This window comes from Lichenostomus cassidix, chromosome 1Ab (genome assembly GCF_008360975.1).
Source record: "Lichenostomus cassidix isolate B80296 chromosome 1Ab, HeHo_3.0, whole genome shotgun sequence".
Taxonomy (NCBI): Eukaryota; Metazoa; Chordata; class Aves; order Passeriformes; family Meliphagidae; genus Lichenostomus; species Lichenostomus cassidix.
This window is the reverse complement of record NC_139481.1, coordinates 6,552,244-6,575,569: the sequence shown is the minus strand read 5'-3', so window position 1 is coordinate 6,575,569 and position 23,326 is coordinate 6,552,244. Positions and strand designations below refer to the sequence as shown.

Sequence of the window (23,326 nt, the reverse complement as noted above, 5' to 3'; positions counted from 1 at the left end):
TGTGGGATGGAGTACCAGGCTGTACTAAAGAGACCTGCCACTTTCAGAGTCAGCAGAGGCAGCTCTGCTCTTTTTCTCTTTAGGAATTTTATTCAACAGAAAGTCCTACGTGACTGTTCTCTTTGTCCCCTTGAAAGGCATTGGCTCTGTGGTGGTTTGGGTTGTTTCCAAGCTGGGGGAGAAAACAGTCCCTTTGGCCAGGGGGTGTGTTGACAGTGTCTGCAGTGATAGGTGAACAGGCCAGGCGTGCCTCTACCACAAAACTGTTTTGTCCTTATACTGTACAAATGCACAGCTAGGATAACTTCATTTACACTGCTCCAAATCCATGCTCTTTGTCTTATCCCTCCTCTGCCTAGGGCCACAAGAGCAGGACCTCTTGATCTAATACACCAACATGAGTTTGAAGAGGAGAGTGGACTCTTCACAGCTGCTTGTGCAATGCCACATGCTGTCACGTGTTTTTGGTTGGTCCTGCTCCACGTGTTTTGCAGGCAGATTGTGCTGAAAGACTCATAGGAAATTTCAGGGTTGGGGCAGAGGTGCCAAGTGATGGACACTGGGGCTGTCCCAGGGCCAGCTGCCCTCTGGAGCTGTTTGCTGGCAGGTGTGGCCTTTTGAATCCTGGAAATGAAATCTGAGATCATTTTAGTATAGGAGGTAACATAAAAGTGGATCTTTATTGGAGTTCCAGTGGCAGTTCTGGAAGAATATCCACAAAAGCCCAACCCTCACAGGGGTGAATACAGTTTGATAGGTTTTAGGAAATTAGCACAGTTAATAAAAAGCACCAATTAGGAGAAGTGGTGATTCAATTCCCCCATTCAAGCCCCTTCTCTGGAGCTCCCACCTTTGGTACTAGTTGTACATGGCAATGTTGGTGACAATGTGTTTTGAAGATTTTGTTCTCAACCTTGGTTCCCATGAAGAACCAAGATAGGAGAGTAGCCTTGTGCCCCCTGGGCCTTGGAGCTCTGGAATGTGTTTGGTCTTCCCAGCAGGGGAAAAAGGTAGGGAAAAGTATTGGGAAGACTACAAATATATAAAAGAAAAAAAAAGGCAAAAATCATCCAGCATCACAGGCACCTGCTCTGGCACACTTTTCCTCCATGAGCTTGGAAGGAGACCCTAGCAGATGTGAAGGAGAAGTTGGGGAATTGCTGGTTTCAGCTGACAAGCAGGGCTTTGGACAGAGTAGGGCTGGATCAGATGGCTGCCTTTGCTTTCACTTTGGGAATCCATGGCTGAAAGCTTCACTGTCACTTCCTAAGTCCCCTGATCTACAAAAGTTACACACTGAGTTTATACTTATTTTCTGAAAGTGTCCTCCTTCATAAAACCCTGAACTAGCCCATGGCAAGGGTTAAAAGAACATCTCACCTTTTTTTTTTTTAATACCAGAAAGTGCAAGTAAAGTACTTGATCTGGGAGATTTCACCCAAATTCTCACTAAATGTTGATTAGCAGCACCACAGTGCTGTCAAAGTTCTTCATCTGGTAACAACGTGGGGTCTCCTGATGAAGCCAAACTTAATTAATGACAAGTTATGAAAACAAGCTGCAGCTGGATTTCACAGCTGTACTCAGTTTTAGAACCATATATGGGAGCATTTAGTAATTAGTACACAGAAGGATGTGTGAGTGTCACGGGAATTAGTAACCCATGACATTTCCAGACAGTATCCATCCCTACTGAAAGCTTCCCTGTGTAGCCATGAAAGTACAACTTTCCTTTTCTAGTGCCCAGGCCATTAAAAGGAGGGTGGGACTAAATTCCCTTGGCAGTGACCTTGCAAGGCTGCTGCAGTGTAACACCAGTCTGGTTTTATGCTGCTGCTGTGGGGCAGCTGCAGCTGTGGTGGTGCTCAGGCACGAGGGAATAATTGGAATAACCTGGGCAGGGGCTGGAGCTGGAGCTGCTTCACAGGCTCTGAGAGAGAGCCAAGGCTGAGATCCAGCACTGTGAGGTGAGGCAGGGAGGGACTGGGGTGGGCTCCTCCCTGCATCCACCATTATCTCTGTTTTAAATTGATATTTGTATTGCTGCCCACTCGTAATTAGGTTATAATTAATTCTAGCTTGATTTTTGAGCTCTGAGGACATCTTGGGACTTCCTTCTCTAATGGGCAGTGATTGAGGTAAAGTTAACTTGGATATTAAAATAATGAAAGCTGAGTTTTTCCATCCCTAGGAGTGGGAATTTTAAGAAAAAAAGCAAGGAATTGGGAGTCACTCCCAAGGCATGTGTCAATAGTATACTCATATAATTTCGATTAAGTGATGGGGTGAATTCAGCAAGGATGCATCGAATCTCAATCCATGCACTCATCTGATTCCTACCAGCTCTAAAATAGGAAGGGCAGAAGAGATCAATGTTTATAGTTTAGGTGTTTATCCTTCCATAAACATATTACAGTCAAGATCTTCCAAGAGCAGATAGGTTAGGAGTTAGTTTCCACCAACAAAAAATAGCTCACAAAACTGGAATAACTTTTATTAGCTGACTTTTGAAGGTGTACATTGTCAAGATTTTGAACGCTACTAAAAAAACAGATAGAGTTTGAAAACTGCTCAAAATGTACAACTAAACCAAAAAAATGCCCCCATTCTCCTTTCTCAGGTAATCATTTGTCTCCAGAAGCTGGAGGTTTAAATAAAACCTCAACTACTGCGAGAAACCTGATGCAATTGATTTGGCAATATCAAAGATTTTAAAAAGTTCTGAACAATGTGAAACTCTGAAATTAAACACTAGATGGAGTAGTTGGACTAGAATGAAACTGAGATTTGTAAAACAACTCTAGTAACAGAGCCACTGTAAATATTTTGAAATCAAGGGCTTCGTAGCGAGGCGCAGCACACGAGAACATATTTCTCCAGGAGTGCCAGTTCAGGGAGTTGGACATATGCTGCTGGATTCTTGCTCTAAAAACAGTCACCAGAAGGGTTCTCCCTTCAGCTTCTCTGTTGTGAAGTCCTGAAGCCTCAGCACAAAGAGGTAACAGGTTGGCTCTGCACATTGCTGAGAGGCAGATATCCCTCAAATGAACAGCAAAGCAGCTCGACATTCTGTGAGAAGGTGTTCTGCTCCTCTCAGGTGTAGGAAAGGAGGTCACTGTCCCCATGAGCTCCTTCCTCCATCTTCTTTTCTCCCCCCTCCCCTTTTCCTCTGTCTTAGGTTGTGAGATTTAGAGAGGGCATTGCTGTCTGTGCAGCTGCTCACTGAGCCAGGCTGGAGAGCTGGGACAGCAGAACAGTCACCTGGTCAAAAAACAAAGGGATGCAGTTCAGGTACCTTCAGCCCAGAGAAGAGATGGTGCTGGGCTGAACCTATTGTGCCCCTCCAGGATTTAGAGAAGTCCTGTAAGAAAGAAAGATGGGGACAGAGCCCCCCTTGCCTTTATAGCAAGGCTTTTTGTGATGCCACATGGGGTAATGGTTTCAAACTAAAAAAGTGTAGATGCAGGCTCTCTAAAAGGAAGAAAACTTTGACAATGAGGATGGTGAGGCACTGGCACAGGTTGCCCAGAGGATGCAATTCCTGGAAACATTCAGGGCCAGGTTGAACAAGGCTCTGAGCAGTCTCATCTAATTGAAGGTGTCCCTGGTCATTTCAGGGGTGTTGGGCTATGTGGCCTTTAAATGTCCCTTCCAACCCAAACTATCCTATGGTTGATTGATTCTATGACCTCTCAAACAGCTTTGCTATCCCCAGGGCAGGGTACTAAATTCCTCCAGTGTAGGAATGCTGAGGCAGAAAGGAGCAATTGTGGGTGAGGGAGGGAAGTAGGGAATACCAGCCCCTGACGAGGGTCCATGTTACCTCTGCAGGAAATGTGGAAAAGAAACCCAGTCAAGGCCTGGGACCCCATTAACCTGTGAATCTACAGAGACAGAAGACAATACCCAGCACACAGAGAAAGTAAAGCAGCACCTCAGTGTGCCTGTGCTGAGCCTTTTCAGGCAGAGGTTTTCCTTGATCATAGCCCACCCCTGACAAAACCAATCAAAACCAATTTACTTCTAAATTGTTTGAGGAGTCAAACCTCAGCACTCATTCTGATCAGATTCAAACAAGGAACTAAGCTCTAGAGCACCCAAAATCCCAACTCCAAACCATATCTCCAACACTAATTCTGGTTTTAGCCATCCCTAGCAAGCACCATTTGCCTTCATGTAAGCTTTCTGGGCTCCAGATGTCAGCCCTGCTCCCACAGAGTGGCCACACTAAAGGGACAGCAGCTCCCTGTGCCTGCTCTCTGCCAGGAGCCCCCAACGCCTCACCACGTGGAGGGGACAATGTGCAGTCTGTTTGGGAAATGGGGCTTTGGAGGCCTAAAATAAATTGTCCTCGGGGCCAGGGACAGTGGTGGCCATTCTGTCCCGCAGACAGCCCTGCCAGAACGGCATCTCTCGAGAGCAGCAGTTGGTGAATGTGCTTGTGACCTTTTCAACTCATTGTGTTGGTATCTAGCCAAACAATTTGAGTTCATCTGCAGCGTGCAATGCTCAGGAAACAGAGGAATGACATATATGTTTCCTACCAAGGAATAAACTGCCTTTTGTGGAGGAGTAAATTAGGCCTTTGCTGCTGATGGCCAGATGCCCTCCTGCGCTGTGCAAGCACTGAGAGGAGCAAAGAAAACCCCAGAGGGTTTGAGAGGCTCAAACAGAGGGAGGTACAGATAAAAAATCTTCCTTGTTTCTTCCTTCTAGGTCAAAAGTAGATCCTCACAGTGTTACTCGGTGGATGGAATCCTGACCCCACTGTAGCAGGGGTTTGACAGTGATACCAGCAGGGCCAGCACTTCACCCCATGGAGTTTGGAGTCTTTAGCTAGCCTGAAAGAAGAAAACCAAAAGCACCATGTGTCAGCCCCTCTGACTCTCCTGTGGTTAATGATTCTATGATTCTGTGTTCTTCAGGCTCAGAATTCCTCCAGGGGGTTGTATATTCCTCCCAGGGGACTGCAGCCCAGGCCTGGCCATGGCATGCTGTATCTGCAGCACCAGTGTGAGCCTGACAAGATGGTCACGTGGAGAAGTCAATGCCCACTGAAACCTGTTTAAAAGATTTTTCTCAAAAAAAAAAAAAAAAAAAAAAAAAAAGGAAGCAGTATTTTCATATTCAAATTAAAGTGCTCAAGAAAACATTTGAGTTCAGTTAACTGGGGTAAATGTTCCTGGACTTTCTTTTGGACTTTTTGTTTTGTTTTTCTCCCAGGCTTTTTTGTTTTCTTGGACTTTTTTGTGTACTTTTTGTTGGAAAAATAGGATTTTTAGCTACTTGTTGCTTACGCAACAACATGGTAGCAAGTCTGAGATCAGGTTCCCACTGACTATAGCTGTCAATACTTTAGTTGCCAGTGATCTCTTCAGAGCTAGGAGACACTGCTGATGGTCAGCAAAGATACTCAGTGAGACAGAACTTGAATTTCTGAGCGAAAGAAAATAATTTTTTGCTGTGAGGGTGATTAGAATAGTGAGCAGTTGCCCAGAGAGACTGAAAACTCTCAAAACCTGACTGGCCACAGCCCTGGGCAATCTGATTATTGTACTTGCTGATCTCCAAAGGTCCCGTTCCACCTCAGTAGCTCTGTGATTCTGGGATTTAAAACACCCATGTTTTTGTTTGCACAAACCTGGGCTGCCTTTTTTTGGTGCAGATCCATGTTTCCCGTTGGATCTCTGCCCAACAGCTGCTCACAGCCCTGGAAACTATGCAGGTGGCTTTGTGAGTGACTGTGCAGTGGCTTGGCAGAAGCTTCTCTCACAGAGTGCCCAGCTGCCTGCTTGTCCAATATTCTTTCAAGATGCTCATCAATGCAGCATTCAGCTCCTCGTGAGAGGGTAATTCACAGGTGGAATGCCTCCTTCCTGTGTTGGTCCTGGGGAAATATCTTTGTCAACACAGACAAGTTCTCATTGTGTTCTCAAGAGAGCACAAGGTATTGGAGGTATTGGAGTTGCTGTTTACAACACAAAGCTTGTTTACAACATGTGTTTTCTTCCACCTTTATCTAAACCTTCAGCGGTGCATGGTCTTTGTGATGATGCTCTGCACAAGGGTGAATCCCACATATTTCTCATTCTTCCTCTCCTTTTCTCTCTCTGTAGTGAAAGTCCTCAATTCCAGTGGCCACGAGAGGCGAGTGTCTGCTTTTGAGCTATTTGGATTGAGCAGTGTGGTTTGTTGACTGACACACGTATTTATCCAGTCTTTATGTCACCTTCCTCACCCCCAACCCCCAAATTTCCCTTTCTCAAAGGAAAAGGGTATAAACTTGACCCACATTGAGTCCCGACCTTCCCGTCTCAACAAAGATGAGTACGAATTCTTCATTAACTTGGAAGGCAAGAATGTCCCAGCACTGGACAAGATCATCAAGTCCTTGAGAAGTGACATTGGAGCAACAGTCCATGAGCTCTCACGAACAAAGAAGAAAGACACTGGTAAGGAGATGCTGACAAGGCTAACGTTGGCAAGGAATTTTATGTCAAATACTGAAATTACTTATTTTTCCTGTAGTAAAGGAAATCCTCTTGGATCTTTATGGCTACATTTCTCTCTCTGCCTATTTTTCCTATTTTTCATTTGGAGATTTTCTGTCTGTGTAAAATTTTTGCCATGATTCTGACTAGGTGTCCTGGGGAACCAAGGAGGCTCTGCCACCCACTTTGGTAGGAACAGGACAAACTCTCCGTTGCTGTTAGAAACCCCAGGGAGGTCAGTTGCAGTTCTGCCTCCCGAGGGAAATAAGGAAAGATTTTGTGACTTATTCATGCCCCTAATTCTCAAAGATTTGCTGGAGTTGAGGCTGCTTGGTGCAGTGGTGTCTGCCCAGCAGATAGTCTGAGACATCCTTAAATGCCTCTTCAGATAACAGATGTGATGTTAATAGGATTTGAGACTTTAAATGCTTTAGGTCTGGATCTTCCTCTTCCTTCCTAGGAACAACATGAAAGGACATTAATACCTTCTTGAGATCAGTGCTGGTAATCCTTTTACCATTTCCTTTGTGTCCTACCCATGACATTACATTTGAAGATGGAAAAGAAGAAGGCAGATTCTCTTTGGAGTCAGTTTTCTCCATTCATGAGACAAAGGGACAAAAGGTTGATTAGGTGATTTATGATCGTGTCAGATCGAAGAGGTTCACTTTTGGGGGCTTTTTTATTTCCAGAAGAAAGCTACAGGACCTACCAGGGCTTAACATAACTTTAATTTATTTATAATAACGAAGAAGTTGATAATAAACTTTATTAAATAATAAAGTTGAGTATAAACAAAGGCCAGAGTCAGACAAAGATACAGCTCTAAATATCATCCAAGAAAGTCTTGCATGTGAAATTCTGACCTCACAGAAGTCAAAACTCTTGTGGTCAGCTGTAGGATTAGGATTTCTCTGCATGTTACCGTGTTGATCAAAGGAGTTTTTGAGCTAGATTATCCTGTCAGTGCTTCAAAAAGGGACTTGATCCCCTTCTGTCTGAGAGGATAACTTGTGTTTATTAGTTTCAGTAATTCAGAAATACTATAAAATGGGAGTAATTTATTGCTGAGGAGAGAGAGGAAGACTGATATTTCTTTTTGCCCTTTCTCTCTCTTTTTTTTTTCAATTTCAAATCCTCTCATGAGTAATAAAGGTCCAGCCAAACTGAAATCCCCAAAGAACCATATTTTGAAAGGTCAAACAAGCCCTGCTTAGGGGATGAACTGTGGGTGGCAAATCCTGGGTGGAGGTAGCTCCCAGGGCCGAGTGGGATGGGAACAGCCCAAGCTGTAGGAAGTGTGGTAAGATGTTGCCCTTTATCAGTGATGGCATTAACAAATAACAGCCCTTGTGCTGCATTTTGGGCCAGCTTGTCTTTCAAATGTGTCCTCCTGGCAAATCTGGGCATGGTCCACAGATGTGCTTGTGTGAAATGTTATTCCCAAAGCACAGAACAAGAGCGCTGTGCCCCCAGGGGGCAAAATCTCAGACTTATGGTTTATGGGGATATTGCCACACTTGGCTCAGTGGGCAGGTAAAGGCTGGGAAGGTTTTCTTCCAGAGGCAGTCTGGGATCCCATGGGATGGATTCTTTTACTGCTGCCTAAGATGCTCTCATTTCTTCCCTGCTAAGGATTCATTTTGCTCGTGTTCATGATTTGAGAAAGAAAAACCTTATTTTTCTGTTTCCTGTGGGAAGCACACAGTGCCATTCTTGGGGCACTGCTTTGTGGGCACTCAGAGGAAATTTCTGTATTCTGTCCCTTCTGTATAGCTCAGTGTTAAACACTGTGTGTATGTGCTTTATTGGGCAAGGGATAAATGAATGGCTTTTTCTTTTTTCTTTCTCAAATTTTTTTGGGTCGCTTTAACTGCTTTTAGTACCTTTTCTTAACAAAATGCAAAATTTAATTGACACATTCAAATAAATACAAATACTAGAGTTGGATCAACAGTGTAATTTAAGGTGAGAGCAGACCAGCAAAATGCTCTAAATCCAAATGTAACTTTAGAGCTTCAGTTGAGAAGGGCTGGCATTTGCTGGGCTAAAAGCTCTTCGTGTAGATTGAAGGATTTTTTTGTAAAAACACAGTGCATCCCTTAATGGCTCTTTTTGGAAACAAGATGGCTATCTGCAGTCCACTTGGAGCCCATTAATAAAAATAATTAAATATTATTCTGCTGCAGCATTAGCGAAACGCAGACAATTTGTTGCATTTCTGAAACAAGCTGGGAGCTGAGGATCTGTAGAAGCCTTGTTTGCTGGACCCTGAGGCTGCCCAGAGCATTTGACTGTTTAAAAAAGGGCTAAACCTGGGCCTTGAACTGCTATAAATTGCCCAGACCTGTCTTTGACCCTCCTTCTGCAGAAATCCTCACTGCCCTGCTTTGCTGCCTCTCATATAAATGCCTTATTAGCATTCTGCTCAGCATTTGACCCCACGGTAATTTGGTCACCACTTGGGTGTCCAGCAGCATCCCATAAACTGCTGTTTCCCTCACAGACAAATCAATATTTATGACTGATAAGCCACGTTCGCTGCTCAGGCCTTCACAGAGGCCCAGTGTTGCAAGAGCTCGGCCTGGCAATTCATTAATGGCCCTGCAGACAGACAGCCAGTCTGCAGAACGGGCAGGAGGAGGATGTTGCAAACGAAATATGGGATAGATTCAGCCAGGGGGTAATTTGATTTGATCTTTGGCATAGTTTCTGGGAGGGCTGGGGCAGCATCACAGCTAGGCAGGAGACCTGGTAGGCTTTTTTCACCCCAGCCCTCCATGTGAGGCCTGTATGGACTTAAAGAATTTTTTGCCCCAAGACTGTGTTCAGAATGTTTGATTCTTGTTTCTGTGAGAGCTGAGAAGGTTTAGGACTTTCCAGGACCCAACTTAACACCAATAACCAAGGGATTTCCCTTTCACAGCCTGCTACTTCTATCCAGCTCTGTGAGCTCAGAGCTGCTCTGCTTTGGCTGCTGCTGGTGTTTGGGGAGACAGGATCAGTAAATCTCTGCCCTCCTCCCTGTCCAGGTCTTCATGCCAGGAAGAGAAGTTGCTGCCCCTGTGTAGGGAAAAATAAGTCACCTATCTCCACACCCGGGACTGACACCCCATCAGCCTGGAGTCAGTTTTCCCTCAAGTTTATAATTGAGCTCCACACCAAGTGCTAAGGCAATCTTGAGAATAAAATATTTAATGAAAGTTAGTCAGTACTGAATGCAAGTCAGGAAGTGTTAAGGCAATCTTGAGAATAAAATATTTAATGGAAGTTAGTGTTGAATGTAAGTCAGCAGTGATTCAAACCCTGCCCGTGAGACCTTGCTGATTCAGGCCAGCAAAGCCCTACAGACATCACAGATGAAATCCAGTGCAGACTTCAGCCCCCACCAATTTTTCTACACAGCCTGGACCCTTCAGGTAAGGGTGCATCCCTGAGAAGAGTGGTTATTCTCTGTAACACTGACAAATCCTTTGCTGTGGGACTGCCAGGCAGCTTTTTTGCCAGTGACTAATACAAAATTCAGCAGTATGCCTCACCCCGAGCTCGTAGTGGGGAGTCTGAAGCACAAAACGGTGAAGCAATTCCCCCACCATCACACAGAGCTCAGTGCCAGAGCCAGGAGATAAACCCAGATAGAAAACAGGGGCAGGATGGCTGTGTGTGCTCACCTTACATGTGGTGTAAGTAGTTGATGTTGGATGATTTTTGCCTTTTTTTCTTTTATATATTTGTAGCCTTCCCAGTACTTTGCCCTACCCTTTTCCCCAGCTAAAAAAGCCAAACACATTGCAGAGCTCCAAGGCCCAGGGGGCACAAGGCTCCTCTCCTGTCTTGGTTCCTCCTGGGAACCAAAGTTGAGAACAAAGTCTTCAAAACACATTTTCATGAAAAAGTACTGCAAGCACCAAAGCTGGGGGGGGGCTCCAGAGAAGGGGCTTGACCTGGGGAAAATTGCATCACCACTCGTCCTTGTAATTGGTGATTTTATGAACGATGCTAATTTCCTAAAAGCTATCAAACTGTATTCACCCCTATGGGGTTGGGCTTATGTGGATATTCTACCATAACTGCCCCTGGAGCTCCAGTAAAGATCCACTTCTATATTACCTCCTATACTAAAATTATCTCGAGTTTCATTTCCAGGTTGAAAAAGGCAACACAGTGACCCCTCTCTATGGATCAAACACACCTTTTTTTACTCCCCCCTCTGACTGGTTTAACTGGCAGGGTTGGAGGTGCAGGAAAGTTTCTAAAAGCGAGGGGAGAGTGTTTCTGGAGCAACTAAGAGTACTAGCAGTACATCCAGCAGCAAAGAAACCAAATCCAGCATTTGGGGACCTTCCCGGGTCTGCTGCTGCCATCTAGTGATTTCTCAGGTCTGGTTTTTAGGGTAAAGAGAAGCCTGTGCATCCTGGAGAGGGGAGGATCCAATCCCACCTCTGCCGAGCAGAGCCACAGAGAGGGACCAGCTGCTTTCCCAGCCCTGGCTGAGCAAGCAACACCCATTTGTGCGGGAAAGTCACTCAATGAACTACAAACTTTTCACTGATAGAGACTGCCCCAGGCAGTCCTTGTATTGAATTGCCGTGAAGACACTTGATTTCCTTTTTTCTGTCTTGACGCATCCCATCTGGAAATCCCTGTGATTCTTCTTTGTCCTTCACCTTGTGTTCTTCTGTCAAGAGAGGCTCGCTTGGGCATTCCACACCATGGAGTCAGCGTGGTCCCTTCTCATACACGGGCTGTGCTGTAGGCAGGGTGTACAGAATATGAGTTACAAGGCAACAGAGAACCAGACCAAGAAAGTTAATCAAGTTCGTGCATTAATGTGTAATGACTGCAGGGATAACAATGCTAGTGTGAGGTATTAGGATGCCATTTATCACTTTGTTTCAGAATCCTAGCTCTAGTGACGCCACCAAGTAGGTCTTAGGGTTACAGAGAGTTCAAAATTTTTGTAACTTTGTTGTGGGGTTTCTTGTCATTCCTTTGAAAAGGAGGATTCTGGCTTAGTGTGAACATTTTCTACATTTTGATAAGCCAAGAGGTAATAAACAGAAAATCATAAACATCACAAGCCAGCTCTGCTACAAGGGTTAGATACTCTTGATGCTTTCCATCCTTCAAACAGTGCAAAATAACCACAAATTCAAGACAACTTGCTTGGTTTGTTCTTGTCTCCTACTACAGGGAAAAGGATCAAAAGAATTTAGCTGCTTCAATATGTTTCTTTATATTTATGATTAAAAGATGAGAATAGCAGAAGAATGCCCAAAACCAAGCAACACAGAAGCACACTAGTCTCTATTTCTTTTCTGTTTTGCAGTACCGTGGTTCCCAAGGAGTATCCAGGAGCTGGACAGGTTTGCCAATCAGATCCTAAGCTACGGAGCAGAATTGGATGCTGATCATCCTGTAAGATATTTTTTTAGCATTTTTTCTGGTTCTTGCCACAGATGTTTCTCTCATTTACATTTGCTCTGCCTTAGTACAGATCTAGCAGACTGAATCTCACATGGTACAGGACAAGAAGGCTACCACATTTCTAGGGTTATAATCAGCCCAATCCCTGGTAATGAAGTAAATCAAACCAAAGGTTGCTATAATTGAGCAAATGCCATGAGATCCTAAAAGTCATAGTCCTTGTCAGAGCACAGAGCCACCACAAGGACAACTGCAGTCTGCCCAGGTGGCTCTGATGCAGTGATTTCAGGCTCACTTAGTGCATCACTAACAAGAAAAAGAAGCAACATATCATAGCCCAGAGACAGGAAGACTGTTTTTTCATCCTTGATTACATACACAAAATTTGGCTCAGTGTCTTGTTATGTGGTTGTTAAATTTGACATGGTTCTTTTATGGTGAGATGCAACAAAAGAAAAGGTTCTTGGTTCAAAAGTTTGCGGTTTAAATGGTAGTATCAGGAAGTTTTGTTCATTGACTTAGCTGATAAAAAATTCGTTTAGCGGTTTTTCGGTTTTTTTCCAGATATGAGAATATTTTCCGCCTCTATTCTCTCTCCAAGCAAACAACAACTTACTTTCATTTGTCAAAACACACTGAGTTCCATGCAGTGCACCAGAAATTGCTGCTATTAGTTTAATTGAGATAGGGTGATTATAAATAAATTACATGCGGCGCAACAAAAATTGCTGCTATTAGTTTAATTGAGATGGGGTGATTAGTCATTCACTACCTGTTGCTTAATTCAAGATGTGTTATGTACCACGTACAATGATTCGTGATGTTCACTGTGGTCACATGAAAGGCAGAATGAAAGGAGGTACACTGAGCCAATGGCCCCCTTGTGTGTCACACAGGAATAGATCAAGATTGTATTTGAAAAAAAGGACCAGAAAAAAAAAAAATCAAAGAAAAAATATAAAAAGGAATGAAGCATCTCTCCTCCAGTTCCTAGAATTAGTGAGAGCTTGTGCCTTAAAAAAGACAGCCAGCTGCTGGGGTAAATAGGTGTGACAGTCCACAGAGTACAGAAAAACAAAAATTAAAGCAGCCTGTGTTTTTAGTAGTTCAGTGATATATGGAATTTAATGACAATGATCTCCATGACAGGTTAATCTTGGACAGTCCATTTTTTCGGCCAGTGGCTACCTCCTTTTGTTCACACTGAGATTTACACTCCCCCTGATCTGCCTTCTGTACTTGGCTGTGTTTTGTGGCCCCTCAGTCCAGTTGTGCATTCACCACTAAGAGCTGCATTTCTGGGGCTGTTCCTATTTTCCCTGCAGAAGGGCATCCCAGCTTGGAAGAATGTTCCTACACTCCAGGTGGTGAAGGCACTCCTGCTCCTGGGGATCTTTTAGTCTAAACAGCAGCCACCCTGGGGCAGGGGAATGATTATCCCAGATGAAGATTTAGAGGTTTTATTGCTTATCCTTGGTTTTATTGGTAATTAGCTGCAAAGGTCAAGCTCCCAACCACAAGGTCTATTAGACATTCTTTGTACTCATTAATTGCCTTCAAATGGTTGAATTTGTACTACAAATAGGGGTTTTTTGCCTGCTAAATGGCTACCGTTCCTCTAGCAGTTTCAAAAGGAGCACTTTTAAGTCTGGTTCATGCTGAAAGTCTGCCTAAAAAGTCTGATTGAGTTGATCAGTGTGTTTCTAACATGTTTTGATTCTGCTCCTCTAGAGCAGCCAGGGACAGCAACAAGGGCAGGAGACAGAAGGGCATGGTTATCCAAGTACTGATAATTCTGTATTGCTCTTGCCAGGAGCACCTTCTTGCTGTAAAGGAGCCAGTTTCTCTGTCTTATAGGAGGTGGAAATGAGAAAATGACAGAATTTGGGGTGCAAGGGGTGGTGAGAGGCTGTGGCTGAACGGCTGCAGCCCAGGAAGGAGCAATCCCTGTGCAAGTGCAGCCTGGCAGAACAGGGGCAGCTTTCCCACTGACCTTCTGCCCTCCTTGGGCTGCACCAGCCAGGCCTGAGGGTGCTCCCTGGGAGGAAGGCTGCTCACCTTCTGCACTCAGCATGGACTGACCATGGCTGTTTCTCCTCAGGGCTTCAAAGATCCCGTGTACCGCGCCCGCAGGAAGGAGTTTGCGGATATTGCCTTTAACTACAAACAGTGAGTACCCACTGCAAGGCAGAAAGCAAACCTTCATCTCCTGCTCTATCCTAGGATGCCCACCCTGCTGGCAATCAATCCCTGATTTTCCACAAGCATCCTCCTGCTGTTGGCTTTTCCCTGCCATGTGTTTAAATCTTCCTGTTCATGCATTTGTCCCCAAATCGCAGCAGAACAAAAGGAAATTGTTCCAGGCACACGTTCAGAAGAGACATCATCTCCCTTCTTTCCCCACAACACCCCTCTTTCCCAGCTTTGTTCTCTAATTGAACAGCAGACTGTTGCTACTACAAAGACCTGAGCATTGAATAAATTTGGTATTCCCCATTAAACCAGGGCTGGGGGAGGACTGCCTATCATTAGCATTAAAGCAGGAGCTGCATACACTATTAAAATAATGAATAACTTATGGTTCTGATGCTAATCCAGTGTCTGATATTTTACTTTTATCTTGTCTAATCCAGCTGCAATCAGCAATTTAGGCTTTCATTTCCCAAGAAAAATAAAAATAGAGATGATAAATTCTGTTAGAACAGGCTTGTTTGATTGCTTTCAATGCTCAGATCTGGAGGAGAAAAAATTCTGTTCCCAGAGACACTCATATGTATAGATCAGTACTACTGGGCCCAATTCTTGCTGGGATTGGTAAAAACTGTGATTGCAAAGAAAAAATTCACATATATTGTACATTTTGGGCTACACTTTGCACAGGATGAAAAGACAGCCCCTGAGCCAAAGAGCTAATAAAGTAAGCACAAAATGAGAGCCAAAATTAGTCTGGCTGATGGAAAGTATAAAATGTTGGTGGGAAAAGGCAGAAGCCCAGTTTATAGCTAGAAAATTTGGATACGATTTTGTGTTCAGAAGTGAATGGATCTAATGTCCATTCATAGATATCCACAAAAGATTTACCTTGCCTGCATAATGCATCACAAATTCTAGTCTCTAGTTTGCAGGTTTTCACCAAATCCTACTCAGCATTGAAAATATTAACCACCCCTTCCCCCCAAGATTCAAACTGAAACCATTACATTCCAAGATGTAACTTGTTAATATTCAGTCTGTTATCCAGATCCTCAGACACATTGGAAACAGAGTCTATACATACCTGGACTTAATTTGAAAAGTTTTTAAGCCATAGCTTCCCCCTGTAGCCCTGGAAGGTGGTTGAGGATTATTTAGGAGCGCTATAGGAACAACAACCCCCCAGCAATCCTCATAATTCAACACAATGTTTAAAGCTCCACAGATCAAGGAGGGCTGATCCAGAGAGACAGAAAATGATCATTCTCCAGAGGAGCTGCCCTGAGGCTCAAGAGAAAAATGAGGGAGTGGGAGATGGTGGGGTGTCACCAAGAGTTTAACAATGGCTCTCTGGGGCTTGGAAAGCTCAAGCATTATTCCAGCAGTGATGTTAACCCTATTAAGTTGCTTAAAACCCTTTGATTTTTCAAAGCTGCTGGATTCACCTATGGCCCTTACATTATTGCTAAGGAATTGGTTATTCACAGGAGGCCAAACTGCATTGCCTGTGACTGTGTAACTTCTGTTAGCTTCAGCATGAGCTAAGCACATGGAGGCCTGAGGGTGGGATTTAACTCATAATTACTCCTTACACTTATAAAAAGTCAAACTGGCTGGAGTCTGGCATCTGTTGTGGCACAGAGCACAGATCAGAATTTCTCTGCCACTGCAACAGTTTTATGGAGCTGATGGTTTCCCTGCTTTTACAAAAACAATTAATATAATGCTCGTTAGAGCAAGAAATAAAACAGCTACTTCATATCTAGAACCACAAATAAATTGAAACCTACAGCCAAGGAAGTGTTTTTAGATCACCTTTATAACACAAACAAGCACTGATTTATTTTTAACACAATAACGTAAGGAGCTGTCTAAAGGCCAGCCACAGTCGGTGGACTCCTTTCCAGCCAGTCCTAGTAAAGCTGCAATATGAAGCAGAATAAGGAAACTGGTTTGCAAATGGTAAGTGGGAAAGGACAAAGAGCACGATGCTGATGGCACAGGGCATTTTCTGTTGCTGCTATTGAGGGCACCCCTTCTTTTTCTAGTGGCCAACCTATTCCTCGTATCGCCTACACGGAAGAAGAAAAGAGAACCTGGGGTACAGTGTTCAGGGAGCTGAAGACTCTGTACCCAACTCATGCTTGCTATGAACACAACCACGTGTTTCCACTGCTGGAGAAGTACTGTGGCTACCGGGAGGACAACATTCCCCAGCTTGAAGATGTTTCAAATTTCTTGCAGAGTGAGTTTGAAGCACCTAAAAGAACCAAATGAAATGAAAGGCCTCAACTATCAGTGGGGGTTGTTAATTCCAGAGAAGAGAAAGCAATCCAGGTTCTTCCCAGGTCCTTCTGTAGTGCTTCTGGGGGTACAATGGGACAGAAGCTCAGATACTGTGCTGGTGATGTACATGGGCAGAAAATCACCTGTTTCTACACAATTAAAATCCATTTAACATAAGTAGATTAACAAAAATCCAAACAACCAACAAACTTTCCCCACTGTGAGGAGCCTGGATGAGGCTAAACCACACATATGAGCTGTTTTTAAGATACCATATTTCTGTCCCTTCAGGCTGCACTGGGTTTCGCCTGCGTCCTGTGGCAGGCTTGCTCTCCTCTCGGGATTTCCTGGCGGGGCTGGCATTCCGGGTGTTCCACTCCACGCAGTACATCCGCCACGCCTCCAAGCCCATGTACACACCAGAGCCGTAAGTACTCTGCCACCAGGGGTGTGTGAATCTGCAGCAGAGCAGCAGCACGGTCAGCCTGAGTGATAATAACCACGAGGGACTCTGGAGCACTCCTGGGAACAGAGCTGATGGAGAGCAGCCAAGGGACTGCTCCTTCCTTAAAACACTTAGGGAGCATTTCCAGTCTTTTTAACAATCTGCATCCACTTCTGCAAGTTCTCCCGGGGCAGATGAGGGAGTTTTGCTGCTGAAGGCCTGCTTGTGTGGTGGCTGGGATGCAAGAGAGCAGTGTGCAAGAGCATTTAGCTATTAGCACCCAATAATGCAGCAAGGACTCAACATGTTGCAAGTAGGATTCTGGCAGTGAGATAAGGGAAGCCAGACCATTGAACCCACTTCTTTTTCAGTTTGGAGTTTCTCTCTGTCCCTGTCCATTGTCCTTTTCCACTTGCTATTTTCAAAACAGATTTCTTATTCTGCTTCTTATTGTTGCAATTCTTCCTCATTTCTTTGCTTCCTACTTCTTTTCCCTTTCTTTTTTCTATTTATCATCTGATTTTCCTTCCTGCTTTTGTTCCTCCCATGCACAAAGCCAGGCTGAAATGTGTTCCACAGACTTGGCCTTTTTTTGGTATCTTATCCCTTTCCCCTATCCATCTCACCAAATCACTTCTCTGTGTTGGAAAAATCTAAGTCCCTTCAGCTGAGGGGTGTATGATGCAAAAGCACTGAGAATGCTGGGTTTGCAAACATTTCCATCACAAGAATAATTTTAAAACAAAATGTTTTCCTGTGAAAGCTAGCTGCTGGTAGGAGCAAATGCACTGCACTCTTGACTATTGCTGGCTCTAGGGCATTCTTCCAGCATTGCTGGATTTTTCTGAATCACAGTTATTCAAATTTCATGTTTTCCTGCAGTGATATTTGTCACGAGCTGCTAGGACACGTGCCTCTTTTTGCTGATCCCAGTTTTGCTCAGTTTTCTCAGGTAAGTTGGTTGTTTTGTTATTTATATAATTAAACACACCATTAATTAAGAGGATGGTCCAAGAGCTGTGAAGGGTGGTGCAGATTCACCTTTAAGCACACTATTTGAGAGTGGCTGAGATGATTTATTTATTGCTTGGAGTCTGGACACGATTCATGTAGGTGAAATCACAAAGTCCAACTCCAAACATGATCTTGTGTGGGAGCTGTTTTTGACAGGCCCTGTGAAGCCACCACCTAAAAACCTTTCTGCAAATGTTGATCCTTCTGAGCAAAGTCACATAACTCGTGGGTCAGATGGATTATTACCTCACCATGATGTTCAAATGTTAGGGAAAGTGGAGATTTTGTTTTGTTCGAATGTTAGGGAAAGTGGAGATTTTGTTTTGTTTTCTGTTGAAGTGACATTGGAGGCTGAGTAAAGTGTGGAGCTGTCCCAGCTGCAAGCATGGGAGAAGGCTGGAGAGAACACACACTTTTGGTAGTGTTAATGTCTCTGGAAAAGAAACCAAGCCTTGGTGAAAGAGTAAACTTTTGGCTGCATTTTACGAGAAACCATAAAAATACACAAAGAGAGAAAGGCATAAAGACAGAAAGACTGACAGACTGAAAGAGCAAAAGAGAGAGAGAGAAAGAAAGGAAGGAAAAGAAGAGACAGAGACAAAAAGAAGAACTGAGAAGGAAGGAAGGAAAAGGAAAATGGACTTGACGTAACATCTCAAAAGACAAAATGTCAGTTTGATCTAGTTAGTAAGTTCTCATATTGCCTTCAGGCTCTGCCCTTTCCCAGAACTGAGGTTTCTTTCCAGACAAGCCCTACTGTACCTTGGCTTACTAGGATCTGACATGGTGATACTTGCTCCAATGTCTTTGCTGTGTGGTGGGGGAGGCCCTCTGGTTTTTGCACTATGCAGTCCTCTCTAGAGCAAATTAATTAAGGAACCTGGTTAGGTGCAGTGTTGTGTGTCTGTCTTTTGAATCTAACCATTGCATGCCTCCTGAAAAAAGCTCCATTAGCTCCCAAGGTATGAATAAGCTCTTTCAAATCATGCCCTGTCATTCAGAAAAAAATAGCTCATTCAAGGCTCCAGGAAACCTCCTTTAATCAGGACCCATCAAAACAAAGAGAAATACGTAAGGTGTGTAGGTGTGATTGATTCACCTCCTTTTGTCCCTACAATTTTCTCAGATGTTCATTGTAGACTTGATCAAAAACCTGTCAAAGCAAGAGGAAAATGTTATTTGACCTCAGTGGGCTTTGTACCAGGCACAAAGGACCATGCCTTGTAGATGACATTTGGACAAGACCCTTTGTTCATTTTTTGGAGCGATTTCTGGTTTAAAATTGATCTTGCATGATAGGAACATGTCCTGTAAACATTTGTGTGTGGTAGTAAGCAATGGTAACATTTAAAATGTGAGCAATTACATAAGACGGGGCAGGAAGAATGTTTGCAATAAACAGCTTGAAGAATAATGGTTTATTGTTACAGGAAATTGGACTGGCATCTCTGGGAGCTCCAGATGATTTCATCGAGAAGCTTGCTACGGTAATTTAATAAATGAGGGCTCAATTTTCCAAAGCGCCCTGTGTTGTCTTAATTCTGCTGCCACTGAAGTCACTGATAGAACTCCCATAGAGCTGAATGGGATCAGAGTGAAGGCCATGATCGGAAAACCCCACCCTGAAACAGTTGCATTAAAGGAAAATAGCTTTGGCACCCCTTATTCAAAGTGACAGTTGTGATTAAACACAGAAGCCCAAACAAGATTTCCTCCAGCACAAACATATTGGGCAAGAAAAGATTAGATGTTACTACATCCCCACAGGAAATGTCAAGGGGCAGCTTCTGTTGTTGTTTTACCTTCAAGCATCTCTTCTTTTCCCCTTTGCCAGGCAGATAATGTCCTCTGTAGTCAACATCCACACTTGGATGCTAACCCGAGACTTCTGAGACCTAGAGCTGCAAACTTCCAAAAAAACAAGGGTATTCCTCTGGGATTAGTGTCCCCAGTGCCAACTGGGGGCCACCTGGGCAAAGAATTCCACCAGCTTTGATGCTTCTGACCGATGGGGTTGTTCTGAGCCAGGGCAGGGATCCTTTCAGGACAGACCAGTGAGGCAAACTTGGCCACACACCACCTTCCTTCCCTGTTGCCCCAGCAGCCTGTTCACCCCCTTGCTGCTGCAGTCTGATGCCCTCTGTGAAGCAGGACACAAACTTTTCTAAACAACCCAGCTTCCACTGGGTTGGCCGGCCAAAGTAAAACATCATTGCTACAATTTCATGGCCCCAGCTGACAAAGATAAGCACAGTAAAACACAGCTTTGTTTGTCAAGGAACAGAACTGATTTCTCAGGCACACAGGATCTAGTGCTGTGCTTCTCCCAGGAGAAGAATTTCAGTCTGAAGGGACACTTGCTGCATTTATACACTTGAATTTGATGCATGACAACATTTTATATAGAAATTAAAACTCCAAGTGTATTCAAATCAATGGTGTACACATACTACTTTTGATCAAGGAATCATACATTTCTGTCTCATTTTCTTGCCAGGTTTATTGGTTTACAGTGGAGTTTGGACTATGTAAGGAAGGAGATTCCCTCAAGGCATATGGTGCAGGGCTGCTGTCTTCATTTGGGGAGCTGCAGGTGAGTTCTAAAAAAACATTTCAAATATGCTTATAATTACTCAAATTTCTTTTCTGAATGTCTTCAGGCCTTTGGTTTTACTTCATTCTTGGTGCACAGAAGTGGCATGAAATGTGGTAATCCATTTTAGAGCTCTGATAAATGTGTAGGTGTATGGCTAGAGAGGGAACTCACACCTGTAAGTGTGAGTGACATTAAGTGTCATTTAATATCACTCAGTGACATTATCATTGTATACCACAGGAGCAACTCTTCCCTGTCTGAAATGGGGTGGATCTTTCTTTCACAGCACAGTCAAACACTCTTACACTGAAATGAATTTCTCACCTTTTTGTTCATAGTATTGCTTATCAGACAAGCCTGAGATTCAGCCTCTTGTCCTGGAGAAGACTTCTGTGCAGAAGTACCCTGTTACTGAGTTCCAGCCCCTCTACTATGTTGCTGAAAGTTTTAAAGATGCAAAAGAAAAGCTAAGGTAATCCAGCCATTCCAGAGAAGAACCCATTCTTGTCTGTTGCAAATACAGTGGATCTCATTGCCACAACAGCTCTTGGGTTGATTGTAGTGTTTTGAGAGGCATTAGAATAAACTGTGCAATGCTTGAATATAATAAACATTTTTTATCCTCAGAAGCTTGGGCAAAAATGAGCAGTAACAGGAATATACCTTATGTATGAAGCCAAGAATTTTTGTTTAGTGTAACTAAGAGTTTCATCTGTCTAACCAAAATGCAACAAAAAAATTATCTGTTGAATTGCAACGATTCCAACATTGAGGGTGAAATCTGGCTAAATAATGCAAAACAAGTTTCTTTACTATTATTAGAATTAACAGTTCTTGTAAAAAAAGTCTCCTAGTATCTACTCCTTTTCCTCTGAAGTTATGTCCAGGTTTCAGTTCTGGTTCTTGGAACAAGAATGGCTCAGCCTATGTTTGGGGTTCAGCTTGGTATTCACCCCAACAGTATTTCTATTCCTGAAATACCACCATATTTCTGGATGTTAGTTAAGGTGGTTAGCCTTGGCTCACACTGAGCAAAGTTCTCACTTGGAGATCCACAAAGGCCTTGTCCCAGACCTGCAGTCCCTTATCTTTCTACCATTCACAGATGCAGCATCCCGAGATATTCTGCTACCTCAGGCTCCACAGCTCTGAGGTCTTCCCAGCTCTCTCCCCTGCTGCTTCCTTAGCTGTCATGAGCCTGCAGCTTCTCCTGGTGCCCTTTTCCCTGTGGAAATACCTGGCAAAGATGGCCTTCTCTTCTCCCCTGTGCTGTTAACATCCTGCACACAGCTTCTGTCTTCTCTGTATACTTCTCTAACTGAGTAGCAAGCTCCTTGAGGAAGTGGAAGATGCTGCCATACTCAGCAGCAACAAAATATCTTGGAGCTTCTTTTATTTTTTTCCAGTGACCAAACTGAAAAAGTGGTTAAATTAAAATAAATGTTTTGGGGGTTGGTCCAATGCCTGTGTTGGTGGCTTGCACCTGGACATGTGTTTGTGTGCAATAGAATACATTTCTGAAAAATTATCCCGAGATTGACCTAAAAGATCTCACTTGAAGGCATTAATCTTCTGACTGGGATCTTACCTTCAGCTGAGATTTAGGAAAGCTATCTTCTACTGTGATCTCTCAAGAAAAGCTTGACCGATGCTGCTACATTCATCCTAGTCAACAAAACATTTTTTCACCGTCACACCTTGTGGCCTATTCACACTGAATTTGGTTTCAGACAATGCCCTTGGCTGGTAATAATTGGGTTTAAACTGGAGAAGCATTGTGGGGATGGCATCCAGCATATTCCACTCTTCTGGGCATATGGGAATTCCCATGCTGAGTCACAGTCTGTGCAGTGGGGCTCCATAATCAACTCCTGCGTGCTTTCCTTCCTCTTTCAGCAATAACTTCAGTAATCCAAAGCAGATCTATAAGCCAGTATCCTGCTGGGGTCTACAAGGAGTCTGGAACAATAGCTCTGACCCTCTCATCCCATTCAGCGCCCTTCTTTCCACAGTTCTGTGGTTATGCAAATTAATATTTTCCCAAGATACCAAAATCTTACTGCTTCTGACGTGGAATTAACTATTTTGCAACAGAGAATGCTGCTTCACTCCATTAACTATCTTCCTCTGAAATTACCTGGAAGCTTCTACAAACCATACCAGAAGTTAGGTCTCTGCTTGCTCCTTGGCATACCAGGATGGCAGAGACACTTGACCTTATTTTCCAAGAAACTCAGACTTGGATTAGAATTCCTACATTTTGCACTACTGAAAGGAAAATGAGGTTTTCCAGCTTGGCAGATCCCAGTAGCTACATAGTTGGCCTATACCAGGAGCAGTGGTGCCATGCCAATACCTTAATTAGTCCTGTTCAGAAAAAACCCAGAGGTGATAAGGAAAAATGCAGTTTCTAGTGTGTTGCAGAATGTTGTAGGTCTCAGATCACTCAGCAGGAATTTCAGTTATTTCCTCCCACAGATTTTCTTATCCCCCCCAATCAACAAATGCACACACTAAGAAAAGACTGAGTTAGTGGAATAAAAAAAAGATTTTAACTACATATTTGTTTATTTTTCTTCCTCAGGAAATTTGCTCAAACAATCCCTCGTCCTTTCTCTGTTCGGTACAATCCCTACACCCAGAGGATTGAAGTCTTGGACAATGCAAAGCAGCTGAAGAACTTAGCTGACACTATCAATTGTAAGGAATCTCAGATTTGTAACCTTGAATTCCTCCAAACCTGGGTCAGAAATAGGAACCACAAAGCAGATTCCACTGGGTTGTATCCAGTGCTCTGAGCTTATCCAAGATAAGGCAGCACACACCTTTCTCATGAAAAAATTACTTTCTGATTCTAGCCAAGTTTCAGCAAGG

General features: G+C 43.6%; 1 protein-coding gene across 1 annotated transcript in view; it reads left to right on the top strand.

The window, feature by feature from the left end:
• The window catches only part of PAH (phenylalanine hydroxylase), a 33,539-nt gene that overhangs the window by 7,890 nt on the left and 2,323 nt on the right, over positions 1 to 23,326 (top strand). The window contains exons 3-12 of the mRNA XM_085049629.1: positions 6,269 to 6,452; positions 11,821 to 11,909; positions 14,020 to 14,087; positions 16,160 to 16,356; positions 16,689 to 16,824; positions 17,725 to 17,794; positions 19,287 to 19,343; positions 20,354 to 20,449; positions 20,791 to 20,924; positions 23,037 to 23,152. Coding sequence (XP_084905755.1) covers positions 6,269 to 6,452; positions 11,821 to 11,909; positions 14,020 to 14,087; positions 16,160 to 16,356; positions 16,689 to 16,824; positions 17,725 to 17,794; positions 19,287 to 19,343; positions 20,354 to 20,449; positions 20,791 to 20,924; positions 23,037 to 23,152 — 1,147 coding nt within the window. The remainder of the gene's footprint in view (positions 1 to 6,268; positions 6,453 to 11,820; positions 11,910 to 14,019; positions 14,088 to 16,159; positions 16,357 to 16,688; positions 16,825 to 17,724; positions 17,795 to 19,286; positions 19,344 to 20,353; positions 20,450 to 20,790; positions 20,925 to 23,036; positions 23,153 to 23,326) is intronic.